Source organism: Argopecten irradians, chromosome 4 (genome assembly GCF_041381155.1).
Source record: "Argopecten irradians isolate NY chromosome 4, Ai_NY, whole genome shotgun sequence".
NCBI classification, from domain to species: Eukaryota; Metazoa; Mollusca; class Bivalvia; order Pectinida; family Pectinidae; genus Argopecten; species Argopecten irradians.
This window is the reverse complement of record NC_091137.1, coordinates 28,366,397-28,388,807: the sequence shown is the minus strand read 5'-3', so window position 1 is coordinate 28,388,807 and position 22,411 is coordinate 28,366,397. Positions and strand designations below refer to the sequence as shown.

Sequence of the window (22,411 nt, the reverse complement as noted above, 5' to 3'; positions counted from 1 at the left end):
AAATGCATTTTTTTAAATACGAGTTGCTTCCCCTACGCCAGTTTGAAAGTTGATGACGCGGCGAAAGTCAAACATAACAATTCAAGCGTTTTCTAGACTGTGATTATAAACAAATGGAGGTGTTCGTACCTACAGATCAATCTTCACTCTACAATCAATTTATCGGCATAACTTATAAGTGATTATCTCAGCGAGAATGCACAGATGATCAAGGAGATTGTGCTTAAAATGTTAGATGGATGTTTGTGTCTACAGACGGTCTGGTGTCGTATTGAGGTAGGCATAACTGTTACTGTGCACATAGGAATGTCGAAATTATTGTTCATTTATGAATTATTCATTATTATTCTGCAGGTTCCTTATATAGTATATTTGAAAATTCTTGAAAGAAATACATAGATAAATATGTAGCCTAGACCAATTATTTTAAAAGTGTCGATTGTTTGTTATCATTCGCACAAGTATGATTTAAGTTTGATTTCAGATTCTTGACCAAACAAATAGGAAACAAGAATAAATAAAACAAATGAATGGTCCTCGATGCGATAAATTCGTTATATAGTCAGTTACTGACCCCCTATAAAGGCATAGAGGGTCAGTAAGAAGTATAGGAGGCTCGGGCTAAGCCCTCGCCCCCTATAAATCTTACTGACCCTCTATGCCTTTATAGGGGGTCAGTAACTGACTATATAACTAATAATATAAAGCCGATTTCTGTCAAAAATTATGATTTATAGAAATGACAGGATAAAATATAGCCAGTTGTATAACTTTGTATTTTCAGGTATGATTTTGATTTGGCCCGTTTTGAGGACCCTCCTGTGTATGACTATACACCTTCAGATCATTTAAAACACAAGTTCTGTACCAGCTGCCACAGTCTCAATGAACTTCGGAAGGTAAAACTTTGATGTGTATGCCTACCATAACCAGTAACTGTTAATATGTTGCCAATATGAGGGTTTCGAGATACCAAAATGACGTGGGTGAAGCATGATTTGCCATCGATTAGTCCCACCTTCCAATGTTTGTGATGTCACAAAAACCACATAAAAAATATGACATCACATTGACAAGAAGGTTGGATGAAATGGCAGTAAATCATTCTTCACCACGCTGTTTTAGTGTCCCAAAATTGACATATTATCTTTGTTCTAATGTTTGGGCTCTCAATTCAGGTATATTCATCAGATAGGTGCTAAAAGTTTTCATTAATGTTAAGGCACTCAAAAAATGATGATGAGCTAGCTTCTACAATGGACTTATTATTTTCTCTGCTTTAGAGATGTTTGAAGTAAGTTAGTTATTGTCCATTTCAACTAAAGCGTATTGGTGCATTGAAAAGTATGTTTCAAATAACCCTTTTGTTTTACAATTATTATTTACTGAAAAGTCGCACCATGGTCTTCATGTCCATCGAGAACATAAATAGAGGATACACTGTAATTATCTTGTAACACAAGGTTTATTTTGGTGCTAACATGGAAAGTCAAGATGACGAGGCTTTGCCTGTGAATATGATTTCAATAATTCAAGTTCTTCCTATAAGTGAAGTAACCACAGCTATGACATTGTTTACAGAAAGAGAACCCTGCCCTCGGAGAAGAGATCAGCGCTGATGGTGGCACGTCTAGTCGAGTACTGTACAGTAGTGTCAGACGGGATGGACTGGAGTACAAAGTCGGAGACTGTTGTTATGTAGAGCCTGATGGCTTCAGCTTTAATGTCAAACCAGCTGTCCCTAAAAAACCAAAACAGGAAAAAACAGATGTAAATATTCATGTTTAGGTTTATCTTTTAGCTTCATTTTCTTCAATGGCACACTTTATACTTTAATCATCACTCCTTATAAGTTATATTTTAATATTTTGCATTTTGTTACTAGAATAAGCATTTTTGATTGGGTTTATAATAGTTCTGATGTTGTGCTTTGTTGTACTCGCAATACGTTTTATACCATTATAGCTATAAAATATTTTTCCAAGGACATTTAGAGATTTTGTGTGCTTAGGCCGTAATCTTTAAATTTGCTTTCCCAGATAAAGGTGCACATGTTAAATAGACATACAATTAAGATATCCCATCCTACTGTATACATCACATTAAATCTGAACACGGTTGTGTCTGGTTTACAGGTCGACGAGGAACTCTACCCAGAAGCCTACAGGAAGTCGGAGTACATCAAAGGTTCAAATGACAAACTGCCGAGCCCATTCAGGGTGGCCCGTATCTTACAGATCTCTTGTAAAAAGTCACTAGGCTCCAAGATAGCAGACATGACAGATATCAGGCTGAAAGTTGCTAAATTCTACAGGTAATTCAGTGTTATCATTGTTTTAGTTCCCCAGCTCAAGAAATCCAAAAGAAAGCTTAAAAAAGCTTAAAACACTACTTTTGTATATGCCACCATTCGCGTGAAACCAACATGAGAATGCATATTATAATGGCCTAATAACTTCTTTTGACAGAACACCTGGAATTTATATCTTGTTAACGCTTTAACTTAGGGAAATTGTTTTATATAGTGAATATTAGATTATCATAATAAATTCACAAAGTTTACACCTTTAACACTATTTGACATTGACTGTACATATATGTCAGACATTTATCATTTGACATTGACTGTACATATAGGTCAGACATTTGTCATGTGACATTGACTGTACATATAGGTCAGACATTTATCATTTGACATTGACTGTACATATAGGTCAGACATTTATCATTTGACATTGACTGTACATATAGGTCAGACATTTATCATTTGACATTGACTGTACATATAGGTCAGACATTTGTCATGTGACATTGACTGTACATATATGTCAGACATTTATCATTTGACATTGACTGTACATATAGGTCAGACATTTGTCATGTGACATTGACTGTACATATAGGTCAGACATTTATCATTTGACATTGACTGTACATATAGGTCAGACATTTATCATTTGACATTGACTGTACATATAGGTCAGACATTTATCATTTGACATTGACTGTACATATAGGTCAGACATTTATCATTTGACATTGACTGTACATATAGGTCAGACATTGGTCATTTGACATTGACTGTACATATAGGTCAGACATTTATCATTTGACATTGACTGTACATATAGGTCAGACATTTGTCATGTGACATTGACTGTACATTTATCATTTGACATTGACTGTACATATAGGTCAGACATTTATCATTTGACATTGACTGTACATATAGTTCAGACATTTGTCATGTGACATTTACTGTACATTTATCATTTGACATTGACTGTACATATAGGTCAGACATTTATCATTTGACATTGACTGTACATATAGGTCAGACATTTGTCATGTGACATTGACTGTACATATAGGTCAGACATTGGTCATTTGACATTGACTGTACATATAGGTCAGACATTGGTCATTTGACATTGACTGTACATATAGGTCAGATATTGGTCATTTGACATTGACTGTACAGGTAGGTCAGACATTTATCATTTGACGTTGACTGTAGGTCGGACATAGGTCATTTGACATTCACTGTAGTTCGGACAATGGTTATTTGGCATTGACTGTAGATAAGTTGTTTTTCCCTGAGTATTCCTGCTTTATTGCACGTCATAACTTGTCATGTCCTTAAATTACCCTGGCTGTTAATAGTGGGTAAAACCAAAAGCAGTTACATCATACAATATGTTTTACTTTGTAACTTTTGATATGTTACAGACCAGAAGATACACACAAAGGTGTGACAGCTGGCTACCACACAGATATGAACATGCTGTACTGGACAGATGAAGGTTAGTGGGGCATTGTTAGAAATAGTTTCTGGATAATATAAAGTTCATAATACATACCTTTACAATCTGGTGCCATGTCACATGAACAAAGTAACAGAAAGAAACATTTGTGCTTTTAAAATAATCATCGAGTTTTCATAGAGCTATGTTGTATAGGTAACATTTGATAATTTTATTGGAAGTAATAGTGTTAAAAGTTAGGACAAAGAAAATACTTAATTATACTGGATTTTGAATGATAGTGAGTTATGAAGGTACATTTCAGTGAGTTATGGAGTTAGGCTGTAGTTTAATTTTACCTATCTTTTGTTTACAGAAGCCACTGTGGAGTTTCAGCTTGTGAGGGGCAAGTGTGAGGTGGTCTTCAGCGAGAATATTCCTGATTTAGAGGACTACTTCTCCAAATCTCCTGACAGGTTCTATTTTTCTGAGGTAGGTTTACAAAACAGATACAGACGTACATAGAAACTCAGATGACATGTTAAACTCTAATGATTTAAATGGCTAACTTCACAGCTTTGAAATAGTATTACAATGTGCATGGCATTCCCAACAGTATCATCAACATATTATATTTAAAATTTATGACAATGAATTTTAGAATTTGAAGTTCCACCAACAGTTGACTACAATATATTATATTTGTTAATGTTTTGTTTTAGATGTATGACAGCGAGAACAAAATGTTTGAGGAACCTCCTAGTAAAGCAACACAATGTGGCTCAAAAGGCAAGGTAGGTGTCATCTACATTTCTAGGTAAAAAAATTCAACCCATCGAAACATTTGCATGGGGGACTCAAAAAATTATACCTCTTGTAGGACTGACCCCATGGAACTGGAATGTGTAGCTTAAAAGGATCAATTTCACTGGAATCAATGTCAAAAACTTTTCAGCTAGCTTGTTTTTAGATGGATAACATGTATTGACTGTATGCTTAGAATAGATTCTGCTGAAATATTTAACAAAGCTTGATTTATTTAGCAGATTTTGTTAACACTAACATTGCTTACAGGGGAAAGGAAAGGGTAAAGGCAAAGGAAAGAGTACCAACACTGCAGCAAGCTTTACTGAGGAAAAGTCAGTGGACTTCCAAAGGCTGCGCTGTCTTGATGTTTTTGCTGGTTGTGGAGGCAAGTTTTTATAACAATAATTGTATTCCCTGGTTTAATTGATGACTCTTAACTATCACACCAATTTCAGTTTTGAATTGTTTTTTAATCTGACATCGCTGAATGGTATAGTTCATGTTAGAATTTCTTCACCTGACTTCATTTCATGCCTGGCAAAACTTCTTATTTATGCTCTCTCATTGTGATATGACCTTTGTAGCCTCTTCATGTAAAATATCTGATAACAGGTATCACTTATGCAGTTGAGTTACACGGGTTATCTTGATTTTATTTTACAACTCATTCACCCCTGAATACACATCTAGGCTGTTCTGAATCAAACACTAGGACAGTCCATTATGGAATTTAAGGGGTGAATGAGCTAATGATTTTAAGAATTTCAAGTTAACGTTTGTTGATAATGATGTTTTAACTACCAGGTTTGTCTGAGGGATTTCACCAGGCGGGTATGGCCGAGAGTCGCTGGGCTATAGAGAAGGAGGAGCCAGCAGCTCAGGCGTTCAGACTTAACAACCCTGGGTGTGAAGTGTTTACAGACGACTGTAATATTTTACTTAGGCTTGTCATGGATGTAAGTACCATTGTACACTACAGTATAAACCAGTTATATCGCCACCCATTTTACTACCAAACCCGCTTATCGCCACAAATTTGTATGTGAAAATGATAAAATGAGACATGCCTGTCTCCAATTCTACCCCAGATATAAACATAAGATAATTAACTAATCATTTCGATTGAAGTCAGCGATAAATATTATCAGGCAGGGGACCACCTTGATTGTGTGTTGTTTTTAAAAATGAGACAGTCTTTTACTATATATAATCAATTTTACAGTTAACATAGCATATGAATTATAACTATTGTTCTGCACACTCAGGGGGAGACAACCAATGACCGAGGTCAGAAGCTGCCTCAGAGAGGAGATGTTGAGCTGTTGTGTGGCGGACCTCCTTGTCAAGGTTTTAGTGGTATGAACAGATTCAACAGTCGCGAGTACTCAAAATTCAAGGTGAGTGGGTCATAATGTGGTGATAGTATAGTAAATAAATCAAACCTCTATTGTTTTATGAAAAAGTTAAGTAGTTTCCCCTGAAACTTGAATTAATCTTTATAGATAATAATATGGATCAACTTGGTTTTTCTGTTGCCCTCTGAACTTTTCTCTACCGTTTTCAGCACGTATCTTAATTTTAACTGATAACTGACCATTTTTGTCTGTCCAGAACTCACTGATTGCATCCTATCTGTCTTACTGCGACTACTACCGACCTCGCTATTTCTTGTTGGAAAACGTGAGAAATTTTGTATCCTACAAGCGCAGTATGGTGCTGAAGTTGGCCCTGCGATGTCTGATCCGTATGGGGTACCAGTGTACCTTTGGGGTGTTACAGGCAGGCAGTTATGGAGTAGCTCAGACTCGCAGGAGGTAAGTCAGAGCATTGGTTAATCAAATGAACTCAATATTATGACGTCATTATCGTTGTGATGTCATGTGGCAGCAATCACAGAATAGGGCTGTTGCAAATTGTTAATTTATTATAGATGTGCTTGTTTATTTATTATAGATGTGCTTGTGTATTTTATTATAGATGTACTTATAAAATTGTTATTAAATGTTAATACATTTTGTGCTTTATTCTCCATGCTTTAGTGATCCCTTTTTAACTCATGAACGTAACTATCAAGCATCTGTTTTACAGGGCAATCATCCTTGCCGCCGCACCAGGCCACAAACTACCTTTCTACCCAGAACCTCTTCATGTTTTTGCTCCACGAGCTATGCAGCTTTCAGTACAAGTCGATGAGAAAAAGGTAGAAGCTAATAGAAGAAATTTTGTTAGTGAAAATATTGGATTTAATACCTAGACGTGTTAGATTCAAATGACAGATATTCTGATACCATTATTAGTCTGTGGTACCAGCTTACATCTGAATTGATACAAAAAAGTGATATAACATCAATTATGTCATGATTAGTTGATTTGACCTTTAAGCCATTATGAAGGTTGATGTGAACTCTGACCTATAATATAAGGTTGATGTGACCTCTGACCTTTTATGTAATGATTTTATCTTTATTTCTAGTTTTCCTCAAATATCACAAGGATGGAAGCCGCTCCATTCAGAACAATCACAGTTCGAGACACAATGTCAGATCTACCGGAGATTCGTAACGGAGCAAAGGCAGAGGAAATCTCTTACCAGGGAGATGGACAGTCACACTTCCAGAAACTGGTAAATTCTTTATGTTGTGAATATTTTCTTTTCATAGCTTTTCATCTTAATTTTGGGAATGTTTTCTTTCATAAATTTTATCTTTTTCAGACTTTCATTTTGCTTTTAAGATAAAACAACTTGTTGTTCCTAAATGACCTTTGAAATTGTCCTTGATGTGACTTTGACTTCTGTATGTTACAGATCCGCGGTAAACAACACCAGCCAATCCTGAGAGACCACATCTGTAAGGAAATGTCGGCCCTTGTCCACGCCCGTATGCAGCACATTCCGTTGGCTCCAGGATCAGACTGGCGTTCCCTTCCTAACCTAGAAATCAGGCTCTCTGATGGAACAAAGACCAAAAAACTGTAAGTAAAGAAAAATTGTTTCTAGACCTCTTGTCCTTGTCATATGTATGATTTGGGCCCTTTTTGGCCCCCAAATCCATGAAATTTTTAAACCTGTTATTCAGTGATTTCTTTGTTGTATTTTTATATATAATACAAATCTTAATCAACTATAAGATTCCGATCTGATGTACTAAATTTGTCAGATTCAACTATTCAAATACTAATTAGGGCCCCGCATCGAGATGCGGGTGCCCTATAGTAATCAGGTTGTCCGTCCGTCCGTCTGTCCGTTTTTTTTCTTTTGCACATTAATGATGGAAGGGAGTGGAGTATTTTCCCCATATTTTACATGATGATTCCTCATCCATCCTAGATCTGCTTGGTAATTTTTCAGGCTGAAATTAAATTTAAAATCGGCCATCTTGGATTTTAACATTTAAAAAAATCACAATGTTGTTGCTCTTAACTGATAAACATTTTGTTATAACATTATGATGCAAAGTTGTTCAGAATTAAACAAGGAGTTGACTGTCCAAAGGTAAGGTCATGGGCCAAGGTTACTAAGTCAAAGGTCAAGGTCAAATTTATTTGAGTTAATTTGTATGCTCTTAATGTAATGTTAGCTTGGAATCAGGATTCAAGTTAAATACTTGGAAGACTTTTTCCAAAGAATTATAATAATGTACCATCATCAGTTTCCCAATTAATGTTGACATTAATTATTTATTAGCAACATATAGCTAACACGGAAGAATTCGTTGTCAAAATACTACTTTTCCACTTAAGCACGTCAGACACATAGGGGGGGCCTTTCTGACGTGTCAGTGTTCTAGTTAACAGTTTTGAAAATTTCATGGTTTTGGGGGGCAAGAAAAAGGGCCCAAACCCTACAGTAGAAATAACCTTGATGTATCATAGGATGTTATATGTTAATCATAAAGCCATGATAAAGTCATTGTACAGTACAACTATGATCATTATTATTACATAGTATTTTTAAGTTTTTGTGGTGTGTGTGTATAATGAAGTAATTTTCTTGGTCCTAAGAGGTACGTTTTAAATGTGCTTTACTGTTGAAGATGAAATATGGATTTCAAACTTTTGATTTAAATTTGTCCCTTACAGACAATATACCCACCATGACAAACAGAAGGGTAAGAGCAGCAAGGGTTACCTGAGGGGTGTGTGTTCATGTGCTGAGGGCAAGTCCTGTGAGACTATGGATCGACAGTTCAACACTCTGATTCCCTGGTGTCTGCCCCACACTGGGAACCGCCACAACAACTGGGCAGGATTGTATGGTCGACTGGAGTGGGACGGGTTCTTTTCTACAACAGTCACTAACCCTGAACCCATGGGCAAACAGGTGGGTTGTACACTAGTACATATAGGGTATTGATTTGTAGACCAAACCCATGGGCAAACAGGTGGGTTGTACACTAGTACATATAGGATATTGATTTGTTGCCCAAACCCATGGGCAAACAGGTGGGTTGTGCACTAGTACATATAGGATATTGATTTGTTGCCTGAACCCATGGGCAAACAGGTGGGTTGTACACTAGTACATATAGGATATTGATTTGTAGCCCGAGCCCATGGGCAAACAGGTGGGTTGTACACTAGTACATATAGGATATTGATTTGTAGCCAACCCACGGGCAAACAGGTGGGTTGTACACTAGTACATATAGGATATTGATTTGTAGACCAAACCCATTTGGCAAACAGGTGTTCACTGATTGCATCGTATCTGTCTTACTGCGACTACTACCGACCTCGCTACTTCTTGTTGGAAAACGTGAGAAATTTTGTGTCCTACAAGCGCAGTATGGTGCTGAAGTTGGCCCTGCGATGTCTGATCCGTATGGGGTACCAGTGTACCTTTGGGGTGTTACAGGCAGGCAGTTATGGAGTAGCTCAGACTCGCAGGAGGTAAGTCAGAGCATTGGTTAATCAAATGAACTCAATATTATGACGTCATTATCGTTGTGATGTCATGTGGCAGCAATCACAGAATAGGGCTGTTGCAAATTGTTAATTTATTATAGATGTGCTTGTTGCAAATTGTTAATTTATTATAGATGTGCTTGTTTATTTATTATAGATGTGCTTGTGTATTTATTATAGATGTACTTATAAAATTGTTATTAAATGTTAATACATTTTGTGCTTTATTCTCCATGCTTTAGTGATCCCTTTTTAACTCATGAACATAACTATCTGTTTTACAGGGCAATCATCCTTGCCGCCGCACCAGGCCACAAACTACCTTTCTACCCAGAACCTCTTCATGTTTTTGCTCCACGAGCTATGCAGCTTTCAGTACAAGTCGATGAGAAAAAGGTAGAAGCTAATAGAAGAAATTTTGTTAGTGAAAATATTGGATTTAATACCTAGACGTGTTAGATTCAAATGACAGATATTCTGATACCATTATTAGTCTGTGGTACCAGCTTACATCTGAATTGATACAAAAAAGTGATATAACATCAATTGTGTCATGATTAGTTGATTTGACCTTTAAGCCATTATGAAGGTTGATGTGAACTCTGACCTATAATATAAGGTTGATGTGACCTCTGACCTTTTATGTAATGATTTTATCTTTATTTCTAGTTTTCCTCAAATATCACAAGGATGGAAGCCGCTCCATTCAGAACAATCACAGTTCGAGACACAATGTCAGATCTACCGGAGATTCGTAACGGAGCAAAGGCAGAGGAAATCTCTTACCAGGGAGATGGACAGTCACACTTTCAGAAACTGGTAAATTCTTTATGTTGTGAATATTTTCTTTTCATAGCTTTTCATCTTAATTTTGGGAATGTTTTCTTTCATAAATTTTATCTTTTTCAGACTTTCATTTTGCTTTTAAGATAAAACAACTTGTTGTTCCTAAATGACCTTTGAAATTGTCCTTGATGTGACTTTGACTTCTGTATGTTACAGATCCGCGGTAAACAACACCAGCCAATCCTGAGAGACCACATCTGTAAGGAAATGTCGGCCCTTGTCCACGCCCGTATGCAGCACATTCCGTTGGCTCCAGGATCAGACTGGCGTTCCCTTCCTAACCTAGAAATCAGGCTCTCTGATGGAACAAAGACCAAAAAACTGTAAGTAAAGAAAAATTGTTTCTAGACCTCTTGTCCTTGTCATATGTATGAATTGGGCCCTTTTTGGCCCCCAAATCCATGAAATTTTTAAACCTGTTATTCAGTGATTTCTTTGTTGTATTTTTATATATATTACAAATCTTAATCAACTATAAGATTCCGATCTGATGTACTAAATTTGTCAGATTCAACTATTCAAATACTAATTAGGGCCCCGCATCGAGATGCGGGTGCCCTATAGTAATCAGGTTGTCCGTCCGTCTGTCCGTTTTTTTTCTTTTGCACATTAATGATGGAAGGGAGTGGAGTATTTTCCCCATATTTTACATGATGATTCCTCATCCATCCTAGATCTGCTTGGTAATTTTTCAGGCTGAAATTAAATTTAAAAATCGGCCATCTTGGATTTTAACATTTAAAAAAATCACAATGTTGTTGCTCTTAACTGATAAACATTTTGTTATAACATTATGATGCAAAGTTGTTCAGAATTAAACAAGGAGTTGACTGTCCAAAGGTAAGGTCATGGGCCAAGGTTACTAAGTCAAAGGTCAAGGTCAAATTTATTTGAGTTAATTGTATGCTCTTAATGTAATGTTAGCTTGGAATCAGGATTCAAGTTAAATACTTGGAAGACTTTTTCCAAAGAATTATAATAATGTACCATCATCGGTTTCCCAATTAATGTTGACATTAATTATTTATTAGCAACATATAGCTAACACGGAAGAATTCGTTGTCAAAATACTACTTTTCCACTTAAGCACGTCAGACACATAGGGGGGCCTTTCTGACGTGTCAGTGTTCTAGTTAACAGTTTTGAAAATTTCATGGTTTTGGGGGGCAAGAAAAAGGGCCCAAACCCTACAGTAGAAATACCTTGATGTATCATAGGATGTTATATGTTAATCATAAAGCCATGATAAAGTCATTGTACAGTACAACTATGATCATTATTATTACATAGTATTTTTAAGTTTTTGTGGTGTGTGTGTATAATGAAGTAATTTTCTTGGTCCTAAGAGGTACGTTTTAAATGTGCTTTACTGTTGAAGATGAAATATGGATTTCAAACTTTTGATTTAAATTTGTCCCTTACAGACAATATACCCACCATGACAAACAGAAGGGTAAGAGCAGCAAGGGTTACCTGAGGGGTGTGTGTTCATGTGCTGAGGGCAAGTCCTGTGAGACTATGGATCGACAGTTCAACACTCTGATTCCCTGGTGTCTGCCCCACACTGGGAACCGCCACAACAACTGGGCAGGATTGTATGGTCGACTGGAGTGGGACGGGTTCTTTTCTACAACAGTCACTAACCCTGAACCCATGGGCAAACAGGTGGGTTGTACACTAGTACATATAGGGTATTGATTTGTAGACCAAACCCATGGGCAAACAGGTGGGTTGTACACTAGTACATATAGGATATTGATTTGTTGCCCGAATCCATGGGCAAACAGGTGGGTTGTACACTAGTACATATAGGATATTGATTTGTTGCCCGAACCCATGGGCAAACAGGTGGGTTGTACACTAGTACATATAGGATATTGATTTGTTGCCCGAACCCATGGGCAAACAGGTGGGTTGTACACTAGTACATATAGGATATTGATTTGTAGCCCGAGCCCATGGGCAAACAGGTGGGTTGTACACTAGTACATATAGGATATTGATTTGTAGCCCGAACCCACGGGCAAACTGGTGGGTTGTACACTAGTACATATAGGATATTGATTTGTAGACCAAACCCATGGGCAAACAGGTGTGTTGTACACTAGTACATATAGGGTATTGATTTGTAGAATTTTATAGGAGTCTATATAGTTAAAATCTTAACACACTGGAAGATTATGGTTAGTAGCACAAGCACCAGTGATCAGCCAGAATCTTAAACAAGATTTGAGATATTCCAATATCCCTTTTATAAAAAAATGAAATTTTACTTTGATTTAAAGCACCATCAGCACATACTCATTATTAGGCCTCAAAATCCATTACCTCATTGACAATGTATATTATAAGTATTAGCATAATTGGTACACATGTACATGTCATACTAATGTGGTGTATGGAACTTCACTCATATATAATGAAAGGTAAGCTCCTGGAAGCTAGTTGATTACACGTCTGTTTTATGATTCCAGGGTCGTGTATTACACCCGGAGCAGCACCGAGTGGTCAGTGTGAGGGAGTGTGCCCGATCACAGGGATTCCCAGACACCTACAGATTCTTTGGTACCATCCTCGACCGGCACAGACAGGTACTTTACTTCCACCCATCCGTTTCCAGTTTGGTAGAATTTTATGCCTTATTTTCTCAGGAGAGTTGATTACAAAGTTCCTCAGGATTATTATATGAAGAAGAATCCATATTGATTCTGTTGTTATGTCATTATGACAGAATATTGGGGATCGAAGTATTGTGTTTGTAAAAAAAAATCTGGAAAAAGTAATTATAAAGGAAAGCTTTTAAACATTTTTTGAGCTGTCATGATTTGTCCTATAAATAACTGCTTGAATTGGTAATAGAATTTCTTCAAACCTGCTAATAAAGCGTCAAGTCAAATAAAGTTATATTTCCAATTCTGCGGGATATTATTATATAGGTAAAGTAATAGTGCATTCATCGACCATGCTGTGAAGTTGTTATGAATTGTTGTCTCTTAACCTCCCTAAGATATTTACCTTTGATATATTAGAATTTGGATATAAATTCCTTGAAATTGATTGTTATGTACTTTATGTATTTGTTCAATGAATTATAGTTTACTACTTGTGTTATTACAGGTTGGGAATGCAGTACCACCTCCAATGGCAAAGGCAATCGGTCTGGAGATCAGAAAGTGTTTACAGTGGAATGCACAACAAAAGTCGTGCTCTGAAAAAGTCAAGGAAGAATCTGCAGAAGATGTAGAAATGGTAGAAGTCAAAGAAGAGAGTGAAACAAAACCAAAGATTGAGAATGTGTCACCATGTAAAGCAGGTTCCTCGTCATAGCAACATTGTACTGTCGGTGAACTTCATCAGTAATGTGCAAGGGACTATACACTAAACCTGAAAAGGAGATTGGTGAAGTGTGTACTTACAAAATATTTTGACAATCCTGTCATTTGAAATATCAAGGGAAAGACAACATGCCTAGATAAGATAACTTTAACGTCTACGTGAACTTGAACAACTTTGTGAAGGTAGACAGAGGTTAGCCATTCAAATGGAGAGTTGAACTTGGAGGTCTTCACTTTCCTTGTTACAGAATCTTGTGATGAAACCGTTTTCTCCAGTCATATTGCTGATTGGTTGAAGAAAATGACTGACTATTATATATTGTATACCAAATGTGTTCATAAACGTACATTTATCTATTAAATTCTTAAAGTGCATGAAATACTTTTTTTCAGAAAATTCTGAACCAAACTATTTTTGTGTGCATGAGTTTTACAACCAATTAGAATTTGTAAAATTAAATCTTCATGAAAAAGTTGATAGGTACAAAACTTTGACATTATCTCCTGGTGAAAGTAAGTTTCTTGACAGGGGAGTAGAGGGCTGTAGAGATTTGTTCAAATTTCGTTTTTGTGTTTTACATAAAATAATGCTGTCGTGTGTAATGTTACATTGGAGCTCTACAGCATGAAATCATTGCCAGGTATATACAAGAAATTGATTATGTCCTCAAAATCATGTGTAATGAAATATATTTGTCTTGATATTGTTGTGTGCTGATTCAGTAAATATATCCTGTCTCTAGTTTGCAGCAGTTTTATAAATATGGAAGTTTTCTCACATGAGTGAGTTACAAAATACAAAAGTTTAGCTAGTCTTTTTGTAACCTTACATGTACTTAAAATATGATTAAACCAAACAAAAAAATTCTTAGTGCTAAAAATATGCTATCAATGGTTAAGATTGGCTGAAATGAGTGTTTTGGTATATTATATATATTTGTAAAGTTACAGAAGGAAGTTTTCGAAATGTGATAAAAAATAGCTTTTAATGTTCCAGTTTTGATAAAGTGTCATCCTAGTTTCGACAAGTTTGTGGAAAATTGTTCATCACCGTTTAGACACATGTAGACTCTTCTAAAATCAAAGACTAGACCAGTCCATTATGAAATCTCAGGGTGATTAAGTTAAGGGCTGTAACTCATAAATTCTTTGATCATGAAATGAAATTTCTGCAAATCAAATATACAAGATCATGAATAGGTTATAATGATATTTTGATAATGTATTTTCCACATATGCTCCTAATGTTTAAGACAATTTGATTTAGGTTTGTGGGAGTGGTAGAAAACGTTAGCCATTAAAATGTGTTTCTCCCCATATTGCAATCATGTAAAATCTTAATGTAATATGAATTGGGCAGAATTGTACTGAGTAAGTTATTATGTAAGATAAGATTATTTAATTGTTCATGTTCTATTCTGTAAAGATTTATCTCTTTTCTATTCATTTTCATACTAAGTATTCATTATACTACTGCTTGTCATTGTATTTGTAGACACCATTTTTTTTGTCATAATTTATAAAATGAGCACTTCTGTACTGTATTGTAGATGAAAAATGGGAAAAAACTTAAGGTCAGAGTTATTTGATTCAATGAATTTTTTACAAAATTGTTCTAAATTATCAAGACTTATTTAAATACATATATATATAATGCAACTCCAAAAGTGGAGGGGGGGTAACATGGTGTATAAATCTTTGAAAGGCATTACAGGCATGATTACAAATAAGAAAAACTATTCCTGAATGTATTAGAAAGAAAAGTAACTAGAATCATTGAAAAAGTTTTTGAACTTTATGTAAGGATATTTAAATTGTAATTATTGTCAGAAAGTTTTCTAAAGGGACATGAACCCAAAAGTGCTGTATATTTAGATGTGATTTTCAGAAGTCTAATGATGTTTAAAGATGCTCCACCACCAACATATGGAATTTTTTCTCTATCAAAAGCAGGAGCAGATGAAATAACTTACTTTACACCATTACCACCGTTAAAAAGTTTGAGCTTCTCATTTTAATCCAAGATAAAAATATTAAAGTAATTAATTGCATCCAAAAAGTTCTATGTTACTATGCTCTATATGGAATGAAGGACTGATTGCGCATGAACCAAATGCAAAATAGATAATTTTATATATATATTTGTGCTAATTAGACACATATATACATGATTAAACACCAATTATTTTTTAAATGATGGTTATCATTAATCTCTGTCGCAGGTGTAGTATCTCTAAACTAAAAGGACGGGAATCAATAGTCAAAATGAGACTTATAATTTCGATCAATCTCCGCACAGGGATAATCTTTATGACACATTTAAACATATCATAAGTATAAAATGGGAAGTTGCTCCAGTCTCTTCCTTTGACATGTCACACAAAGGTTTTTTATTAAAAAATGATAGGTTTTCTTGGGTTTCATGTCCCTTTAATTCTCATTATCAAATGACAACTCCTGTAAGATGTGTGCTGTTTATTTGTTCTAGTTTGTATATTTATACACATCATTGTTCACAATTAGTGCTATTTTGCATTGATCATTCACATTTTCTGCAATAATGAAATATGACTTGCAGAATCTTAAAAAATAAACAATTTTGATATAACTTCTTTATTTTTTCTTTCTTGCTAACAAGTAGTTTTCTTCTCAGTTGACTTGTGACGTCACCACACCAGTCTATTAAGGCAGTTTCCCCATCAACAGCTTTGCGAAGACTACTCATTGCAAGAACTTGAGTAGTCATTGAACAGCAATCGATAAAGTAGTTAATCTAGTGGTGTGGCACAGAGTGGTCATAAGTTTTTAGGAAGTATGACATAAAGTGTTAATGTTACTATACTTGGGAACACAAATGGATCGTTATATGAAATTACATCATTAAATCAAGAATCAAGTAACGACTCTTACATAACGCATCAAGATTTCTTCACAATACAATTAATGGCCAAAAAACACTGTGTTTTTTTCCGTCCGTCCGTCAACAATCGACTTCTTCTCCATAAACCGCTGGTCGGATTTCAACAAAAATTTGGCTGGTAGCATCCTTATGGGCTACTAACTGAAAATTGTACAAATGATGGGGCTGACCCCCCCAGGGCCTGAGGGGGCGGGGCCAAAAGGGGTCAATTTGGCTATTTCCATATAAACGACTTCTTCTCTGAAACCAAGCATGGGATTAGCACCCATAATGCAATGGTAGCATCCTTATAGGGTGGGGATTCAAAATTGTACAAATGATGGGGCTGACCCCCCGAGGGCCTGAGGGGCGGGGTCAAATGGGGTCCATTTGGCTATTTCCATATAAACGACTTCTTCTCTGAAACCAAGCATGGGATAGCACCCATAATGCAATGGTAGCATCCTTATAGGGTGGGGATTCAAAATTGTACAAATGATGGGGCTGACCCCCCGGGGGCCTGAGGGGCGGGGTCAAATGGGGTCCATTTGGCTATTTCCATATAAACGACTTCTTCTCTGAAACCAAGCATGGGATAGCACCCATAATGCAATGGTAGCATCCTTATAGGGTGGGGATTCAAAATTGTACAAATGATGGGGCTGACCCCCCGGGGGCCTGAGGGGCGGGGTCAAATGGGGTCAATTTGGCTATTTCCATATAAACGACTTCTTCTCTGAAACTAAGCATGAGATAGCACTCATAATGCAATGGTAGTATCTTTATAGGTTGGGGATTCAAAATTGTACAAATGATGTGGCATGACCCCCGGGGGGCCTGAGGGGCGGGTCAAAAGGGTTCAATTTGGCTATTTTCCATATAAACGACTTCTTCTCTGAAACCAAGCATGGGATAGCACCCATAATGCAATGGTAGCATCCTTATAGGATGGGGATTCAAAATTGTACAAATGATGGGGCTGACCCCCAGGGGGCCTGAGGGGCGGGGTCAAAAGGGGCCAATTTGAATTGGCTATTTCCATATAAACGACTTCTTCTCTGAAACTAAGCACGTTATAGCACCCATAATACAATGGTAGTATCCTTATAGTGTGGGAATTCAAAATTGTGCAAATGATAGGGCTGACCCCCCGGGGGCCTGAGGGGCGGGCGGGGTCAAAAGTGGTCAAATTTCCATATAAATAACATGGGATTAAGCTCATAATGCAAATGGTTACATCCTTATAGGGTTTGAATTCAAAATTTTGCAAATGATGGGGCTGACCCCATGGGGGCCTGAAGGGTGGGGGTCAAAAGGGGTCAATTTAGCTATTTCCATATAAACGACTTCTTCTCTGCAACTAAGAATGGAAACGAGCACTTATAATGCAATGGTAGCATCCTTACTAGGGTTGGGATTTGAAATTGTACAAATGATAGGGCTGACCCCGGGGCCTTAGACGGCAATTGATGCGAGGTCAAAAAGGTCAATTAGGCTCATATTTTCATATAAATTACTTTGTCTCTGAACCTATTGTATTGGATAGCTTATTTTGTATAGGTATCAATAGCATCATTGTATGGTTGTGATTTCAAAATTAAACTTTTGGGAGTCAATTTTTGCTTATTTTTCTAATTGTTCTGCGTCTTGTGATTATTACTAACAAACATACAAGCCGTGTGCGATACAGGCCCTCTGGGGCCTCTTGGTTTATTTTGCTTCCTCCATAACGGCTTCATGATCGCTTGGTATTTTTGCCTGTTATCACAGCAGTCTTGCAGGTAAAGTTGCATATCCACCTAAGGTACCCCAACTACTACTTCTTTTTGGACAAGACTACTAAAAAACTGGAAACCAGTTGCACAATTATTAGTAATGGCTGGGAGTGATAAGCAGTAGATGAGAAACTTACATAGACTATGCTATGTTCTTGAGTCTGGTGACCAGAAGAGGGAGCACTTGTAAATAGCGTCATATATTGCGAAGCGAGTCTCAAAATTTAGTCGCCTTTTACCCACCATGCTTTGAGGTAGCGGTAGACAGTACACCATACCTTCACTACGTTCGTTGTCGTCCAGTCAGCTACGCCATTGCAGCTAGGGCAGCAAGTACACACAGATGGGCGACTACTTCATTAGAAAGAGATAAACTGGCTGATTTTTATCTATTTTTTAGAGCATTTTGTTCGGATATTTGTTTTGTGATGACAGATGGAATATTAATTAGATTTAGTGTGGCGGCTAATTGTATTATTTTTATAGCTCTATAAAGAAGAACTCGAGAAGGAATTACACAAAAGATCGTCAACTTCCGATGGAGCATCAGTTTACAAAATGTGAAAGATATGCCGGGACGTCAAACTGCTCATTGTATATTTCTAGTAAATCGCAGACGTTGAGAAGAGCCGTTTTCGCACTTTCTAAATCCTGTTTTATAACTGCAACATTACAAATATCAAACGGTTCCTTTGAATGATTCACTTTTACGTCGATACACTTTTCGCCAAAGAATATTATGTCATTCGATTTAACAAGCTCGCCGACTTTGATCCCGAAGTCCTTGTTGCAGATGATGTGCTGATGAACAGGCCACGAACACGTTATTCCCATAACATGGGCATTTGGCTTTTGGTTTGGGATAGGTGGTCGCATTCCTGCCGATATGGCCATCACATACCACATCAGATCGAACCCGAAGCATGTGTACACCCAGTCCCGTATAGTTGTATGGTTGTGATTCAAAATTAAAACTTTGGGAGTCAATTTTGCTTATTTTTCTAATTGTCTGAGTCTTGTGATAATTACTAACAAAAAACCAGGTGAGCGATACAGGCCCTCTGGGCCTCTTGTTTAATTAGCTTCCTCCATAACTGCTTCATGATCGCTTGGTAATTTTGCTGTTATCAAGAGTCTTGCGTAAAGTAGCATATCCACAAAGGTACCCAACTCCACTTTCATTTGGACAGACTACTAAAAACGGACAACCAGTTGCACCATTATAGTAATGCTGAGGGCTAAGCAGTAGCAGAAACTACAGACTATGGTATGTCTTAGTCAGGTGACAGAAGGGAGCACTTGTAACTAGGTCAAAATGGAGCAGTCTCAAATTTAGTCGCCTTTTACCACCATGCTTTGAGGTAGCGGTAGACAGTACACCATACTTTCACTACGTTCGTTGTCGTCCAGTCAGCTACGCCATTGCAGCTAGGGCAGCAAGTACACACAGATGGGCGACTACTTCATTAGAAAGAGATAAACTGGCTGATTTTTATCTATTTTTTAGAGCACAGAGCATTTTGTTCGGATATTTGTTTTGTGATGACAGATGGAATATTAATTAGATTTAGTGTGGCGGCTAATTGTATTATTTTTATAGCTCTATAAAGAAGAACTCGAGAAGGAATTATACAAAAGATCGTCAACTTCCGATGGAGCATCAGTTACAAAATGTGAAAGACATGCCGGGACGTCAAACTGCTCATTGTGAATTCCTAGTAAATCGCAGACGTTGAGAAGAGCCGTTTTTGCACTTTCTAAATCCTGTTTTATAACTGCAACATTACAAATATCAAACGGTTCCTTTGAATGATTCTCTTTTACGTCGATACACTTTTCGCCAAAGAATATTATGTCATTCGATTTAACAAGCTCGCCGACTTTGATCCCGAAGTCCTTGTTGCAGATGATGTGCTGATGAACAGGCCACGAACACGTTATTCCCATAACATGGGCATTTGGCTTTTGGTTTGGGATAGGTGGTCGCATTCCTGCCGATATGGCCATCACATACCACATTAGATCGAACCCGAAGCATGTGTACACCCAGTCCCGTATATAGTCCCCTCCCATCCGTCCGTTAATCTCCAGCAGTTTGGGGCCAGCTGGTGTTATCTTCATTTCTACGTTGAAGACGCCGTTCATGAGTCCAATGTCGATACAACAGTCTGACGCTGCTCTTCTGAGCTGTGCAGCTTTAGATGTAGGTAGACATGATGGCATCGACATAGAAGTTTCCAGAAATGACTCCGGTCGTGTTGGACCGTTGTCTGAAACAATGGCGGCAAGAACTTCGCCTTGATACAATATCACTTCGATGTCGTGCTCTGTGCCATCAAAATATTCCATCATCATCAATGGATTTCGGTTTTCTAACAAATTGCGGAGACTTTGGATGAGACGTGGATACTCAGCTATGTTCTTTATTAACATAACTCCATTTGCATTTTCATAGTTCTCTGGCTTGCATATGGCAGGGAGTCCAATCGCCCTGATGGCAGATCTCAGTGAAGCCTCACCAACGATTGGTGCACACCTGGCGGTGTATCTGTTAGTTCGTGGGAACTGGTGGACACCACCAACCTGTTTCTGTAAGTATATGTGTGTGAGACTTTTAATTCGAGCGTTGATTGCTCCCGTTACGCCTGCACCATTCAGTCCCAACTTCTGACATAAATAGGCGGTCAGCGGACCGTGTTCATCTGTAAAGGTACAGCATCCATCCACCAATATGTTATCAGCTGATAGCTTAGCAATGATTCTCTCGGCGTGTAAATCGTCATGTCGATGGTCAGTAAAATTGTACTGGATGTATCTATGTACATCCTCTGGTGGGAAAGAAATAGGTTTCGATTCGACGAGGATGATCTGTAAAAGTAAACTGGTTGATCTATTAAGGGGATTTATATTGCAAACAAAGTGACTGTAAAACAAGTTGATTGAAATTGTTGTGTTCAAAACTTGGATATTAAGGTGAGGAACACAACAAACGACAAAAGATCATATTCACTGTAAATATTCGAGTTTCTTTATAATACTAGTATTGCCCAATCCTTATAAAAAAGCGTTATTAGAATCTTCAACTAAAAAATAAAATAATAAGAATCTCGATAATTTACTTTGATACCGTAATTGTGCAGAGTGGTCCGGTTCTGCTTCCAGAGAATCACCTCCTCTCCAACAACCAATATCATCTTATTCTCCATTGCATTCCTCACCGACTCCGGTAAACTACTCTTCCCTAACATATACATTGAGGAATTGTCTGTCCAGTAGTAGGGCGTTTTCAGGTGGGTATCATATGATAAAACATCTAATGAATATATCAACGAAAAATTACGACAAATGTCCGATCTATACTGATATCTGTTGAAAGACGATATTTTGATGCATTTCAGATGTAATCCTAATCGAACTAAACTTATGTATAATGAGATTTTAATGGAACATCGCTGACGAGTTCTTGTAGCTTAACTTAGGATTGGGAATTCCCCTTCTTACTGAGCTACTGAGCACAACACTAAGTAATTTTGTCTTTAATTGCTGTCAAAACTATGCAATAAATGATAACCACTGAAGTGATACTTAAATATATGGGATATATGGCAGAGATGGTGAGTATTTTAAACAAAACAAAAACAAGAATTTAATGGCATCACAGTTTCTAATTATTGTGTTGACGTTAACAAATATGTATTTGCTGTAATAAATGTGTTTCTGGTTTCTTTTGTCATGCATCCAATTTATGTATTCATGTTGACTTAACGTTTGCTTCTTTGTGTTTCGGTAATAAGATAAAGTGTCTTATTTTTTTCCGTATATTTCAGATTTAGTATACTCCCAAGTATTGAGCATTTCGTTGTTTGTTGATCATGGTCATGTGTATTGAGGGTTAATCATACTAGGACTATTTCCATTATTTGCAATAATGTCATCGTTGAAGTTGTAACATCTTTAATTCTTATTATTGAGTTATATATTTCACGGTGAAATGTGGGTTGTTATTTGATTGTGTGATACGTAACACTCCTTGACTCTATAATCAGGTACATACAGAGATCTGTGAACAGCTGTCTATTACAACTATAATCCTCCATTCTT

At 37.0% G+C, this 22,411-nt stretch overlaps 2 protein-coding genes across 2 annotated transcripts in view; one reads left to right on the top strand and one right to left on the bottom strand.

The window, feature by feature from the left end:
- LOC138321179 (DNA (cytosine-5)-methyltransferase 1-like) overlaps positions 1 to 16,244 on the top strand; it is a 44,159-nt gene extending 27,915 nt beyond the window's left edge. The window contains exons 22-37 of the mRNA XM_069264667.1: positions 785 to 899; positions 1,582 to 1,770; positions 2,136 to 2,314; positions 3,730 to 3,803; positions 4,120 to 4,235; positions 4,466 to 4,537; positions 4,818 to 4,935; positions 5,355 to 5,506; positions 5,816 to 5,947; positions 6,162 to 6,364; positions 6,639 to 6,750; positions 7,024 to 7,173; positions 7,357 to 7,523; positions 8,631 to 8,871; positions 12,776 to 12,892; positions 13,419 to 16,244. Of these exons, the coding sequence (XP_069120768.1) occupies positions 785 to 899; positions 1,582 to 1,770; positions 2,136 to 2,314; positions 3,730 to 3,803; positions 4,120 to 4,235; positions 4,466 to 4,537; positions 4,818 to 4,935; positions 5,355 to 5,506; positions 5,816 to 5,947; positions 6,162 to 6,364; positions 6,639 to 6,750; positions 7,024 to 7,173; positions 7,357 to 7,523; positions 8,631 to 8,871; positions 12,776 to 12,892; positions 13,419 to 13,628 (2,347 nt within the window). The 3' untranslated portion in view covers positions 13,629 to 16,244. The remainder of the gene's footprint in view (positions 1 to 784; positions 900 to 1,581; positions 1,771 to 2,135; positions 2,315 to 3,729; positions 3,804 to 4,119; positions 4,236 to 4,465; positions 4,538 to 4,817; positions 4,936 to 5,354; positions 5,507 to 5,815; positions 5,948 to 6,161; positions 6,365 to 6,638; positions 6,751 to 7,023; positions 7,174 to 7,356; positions 7,524 to 8,630; positions 8,872 to 12,775; positions 12,893 to 13,418) is intronic.
- A 3,668-nt stretch (positions 16,245 to 19,912) lies between these two features.
- LOC138322211 (carnosine synthase 1-like) lies at positions 19,913 to 21,564 on the bottom strand. The gene is made up of 2 exons (XM_069266257.1): positions 21,430 to 21,564; positions 19,913 to 21,178 (listed from the first exon to the last, which is right to left on the bottom strand). Exons 1-2 carry the CDS (start codon positions 21,562 to 21,564, stop codon positions 19,913 to 19,915), a joined length of 1,401 nt encoding a protein of 466 aa, XP_069122358.1.
- Between the last annotated feature and the right edge of the window lie 847 nt (positions 21,565 to 22,411).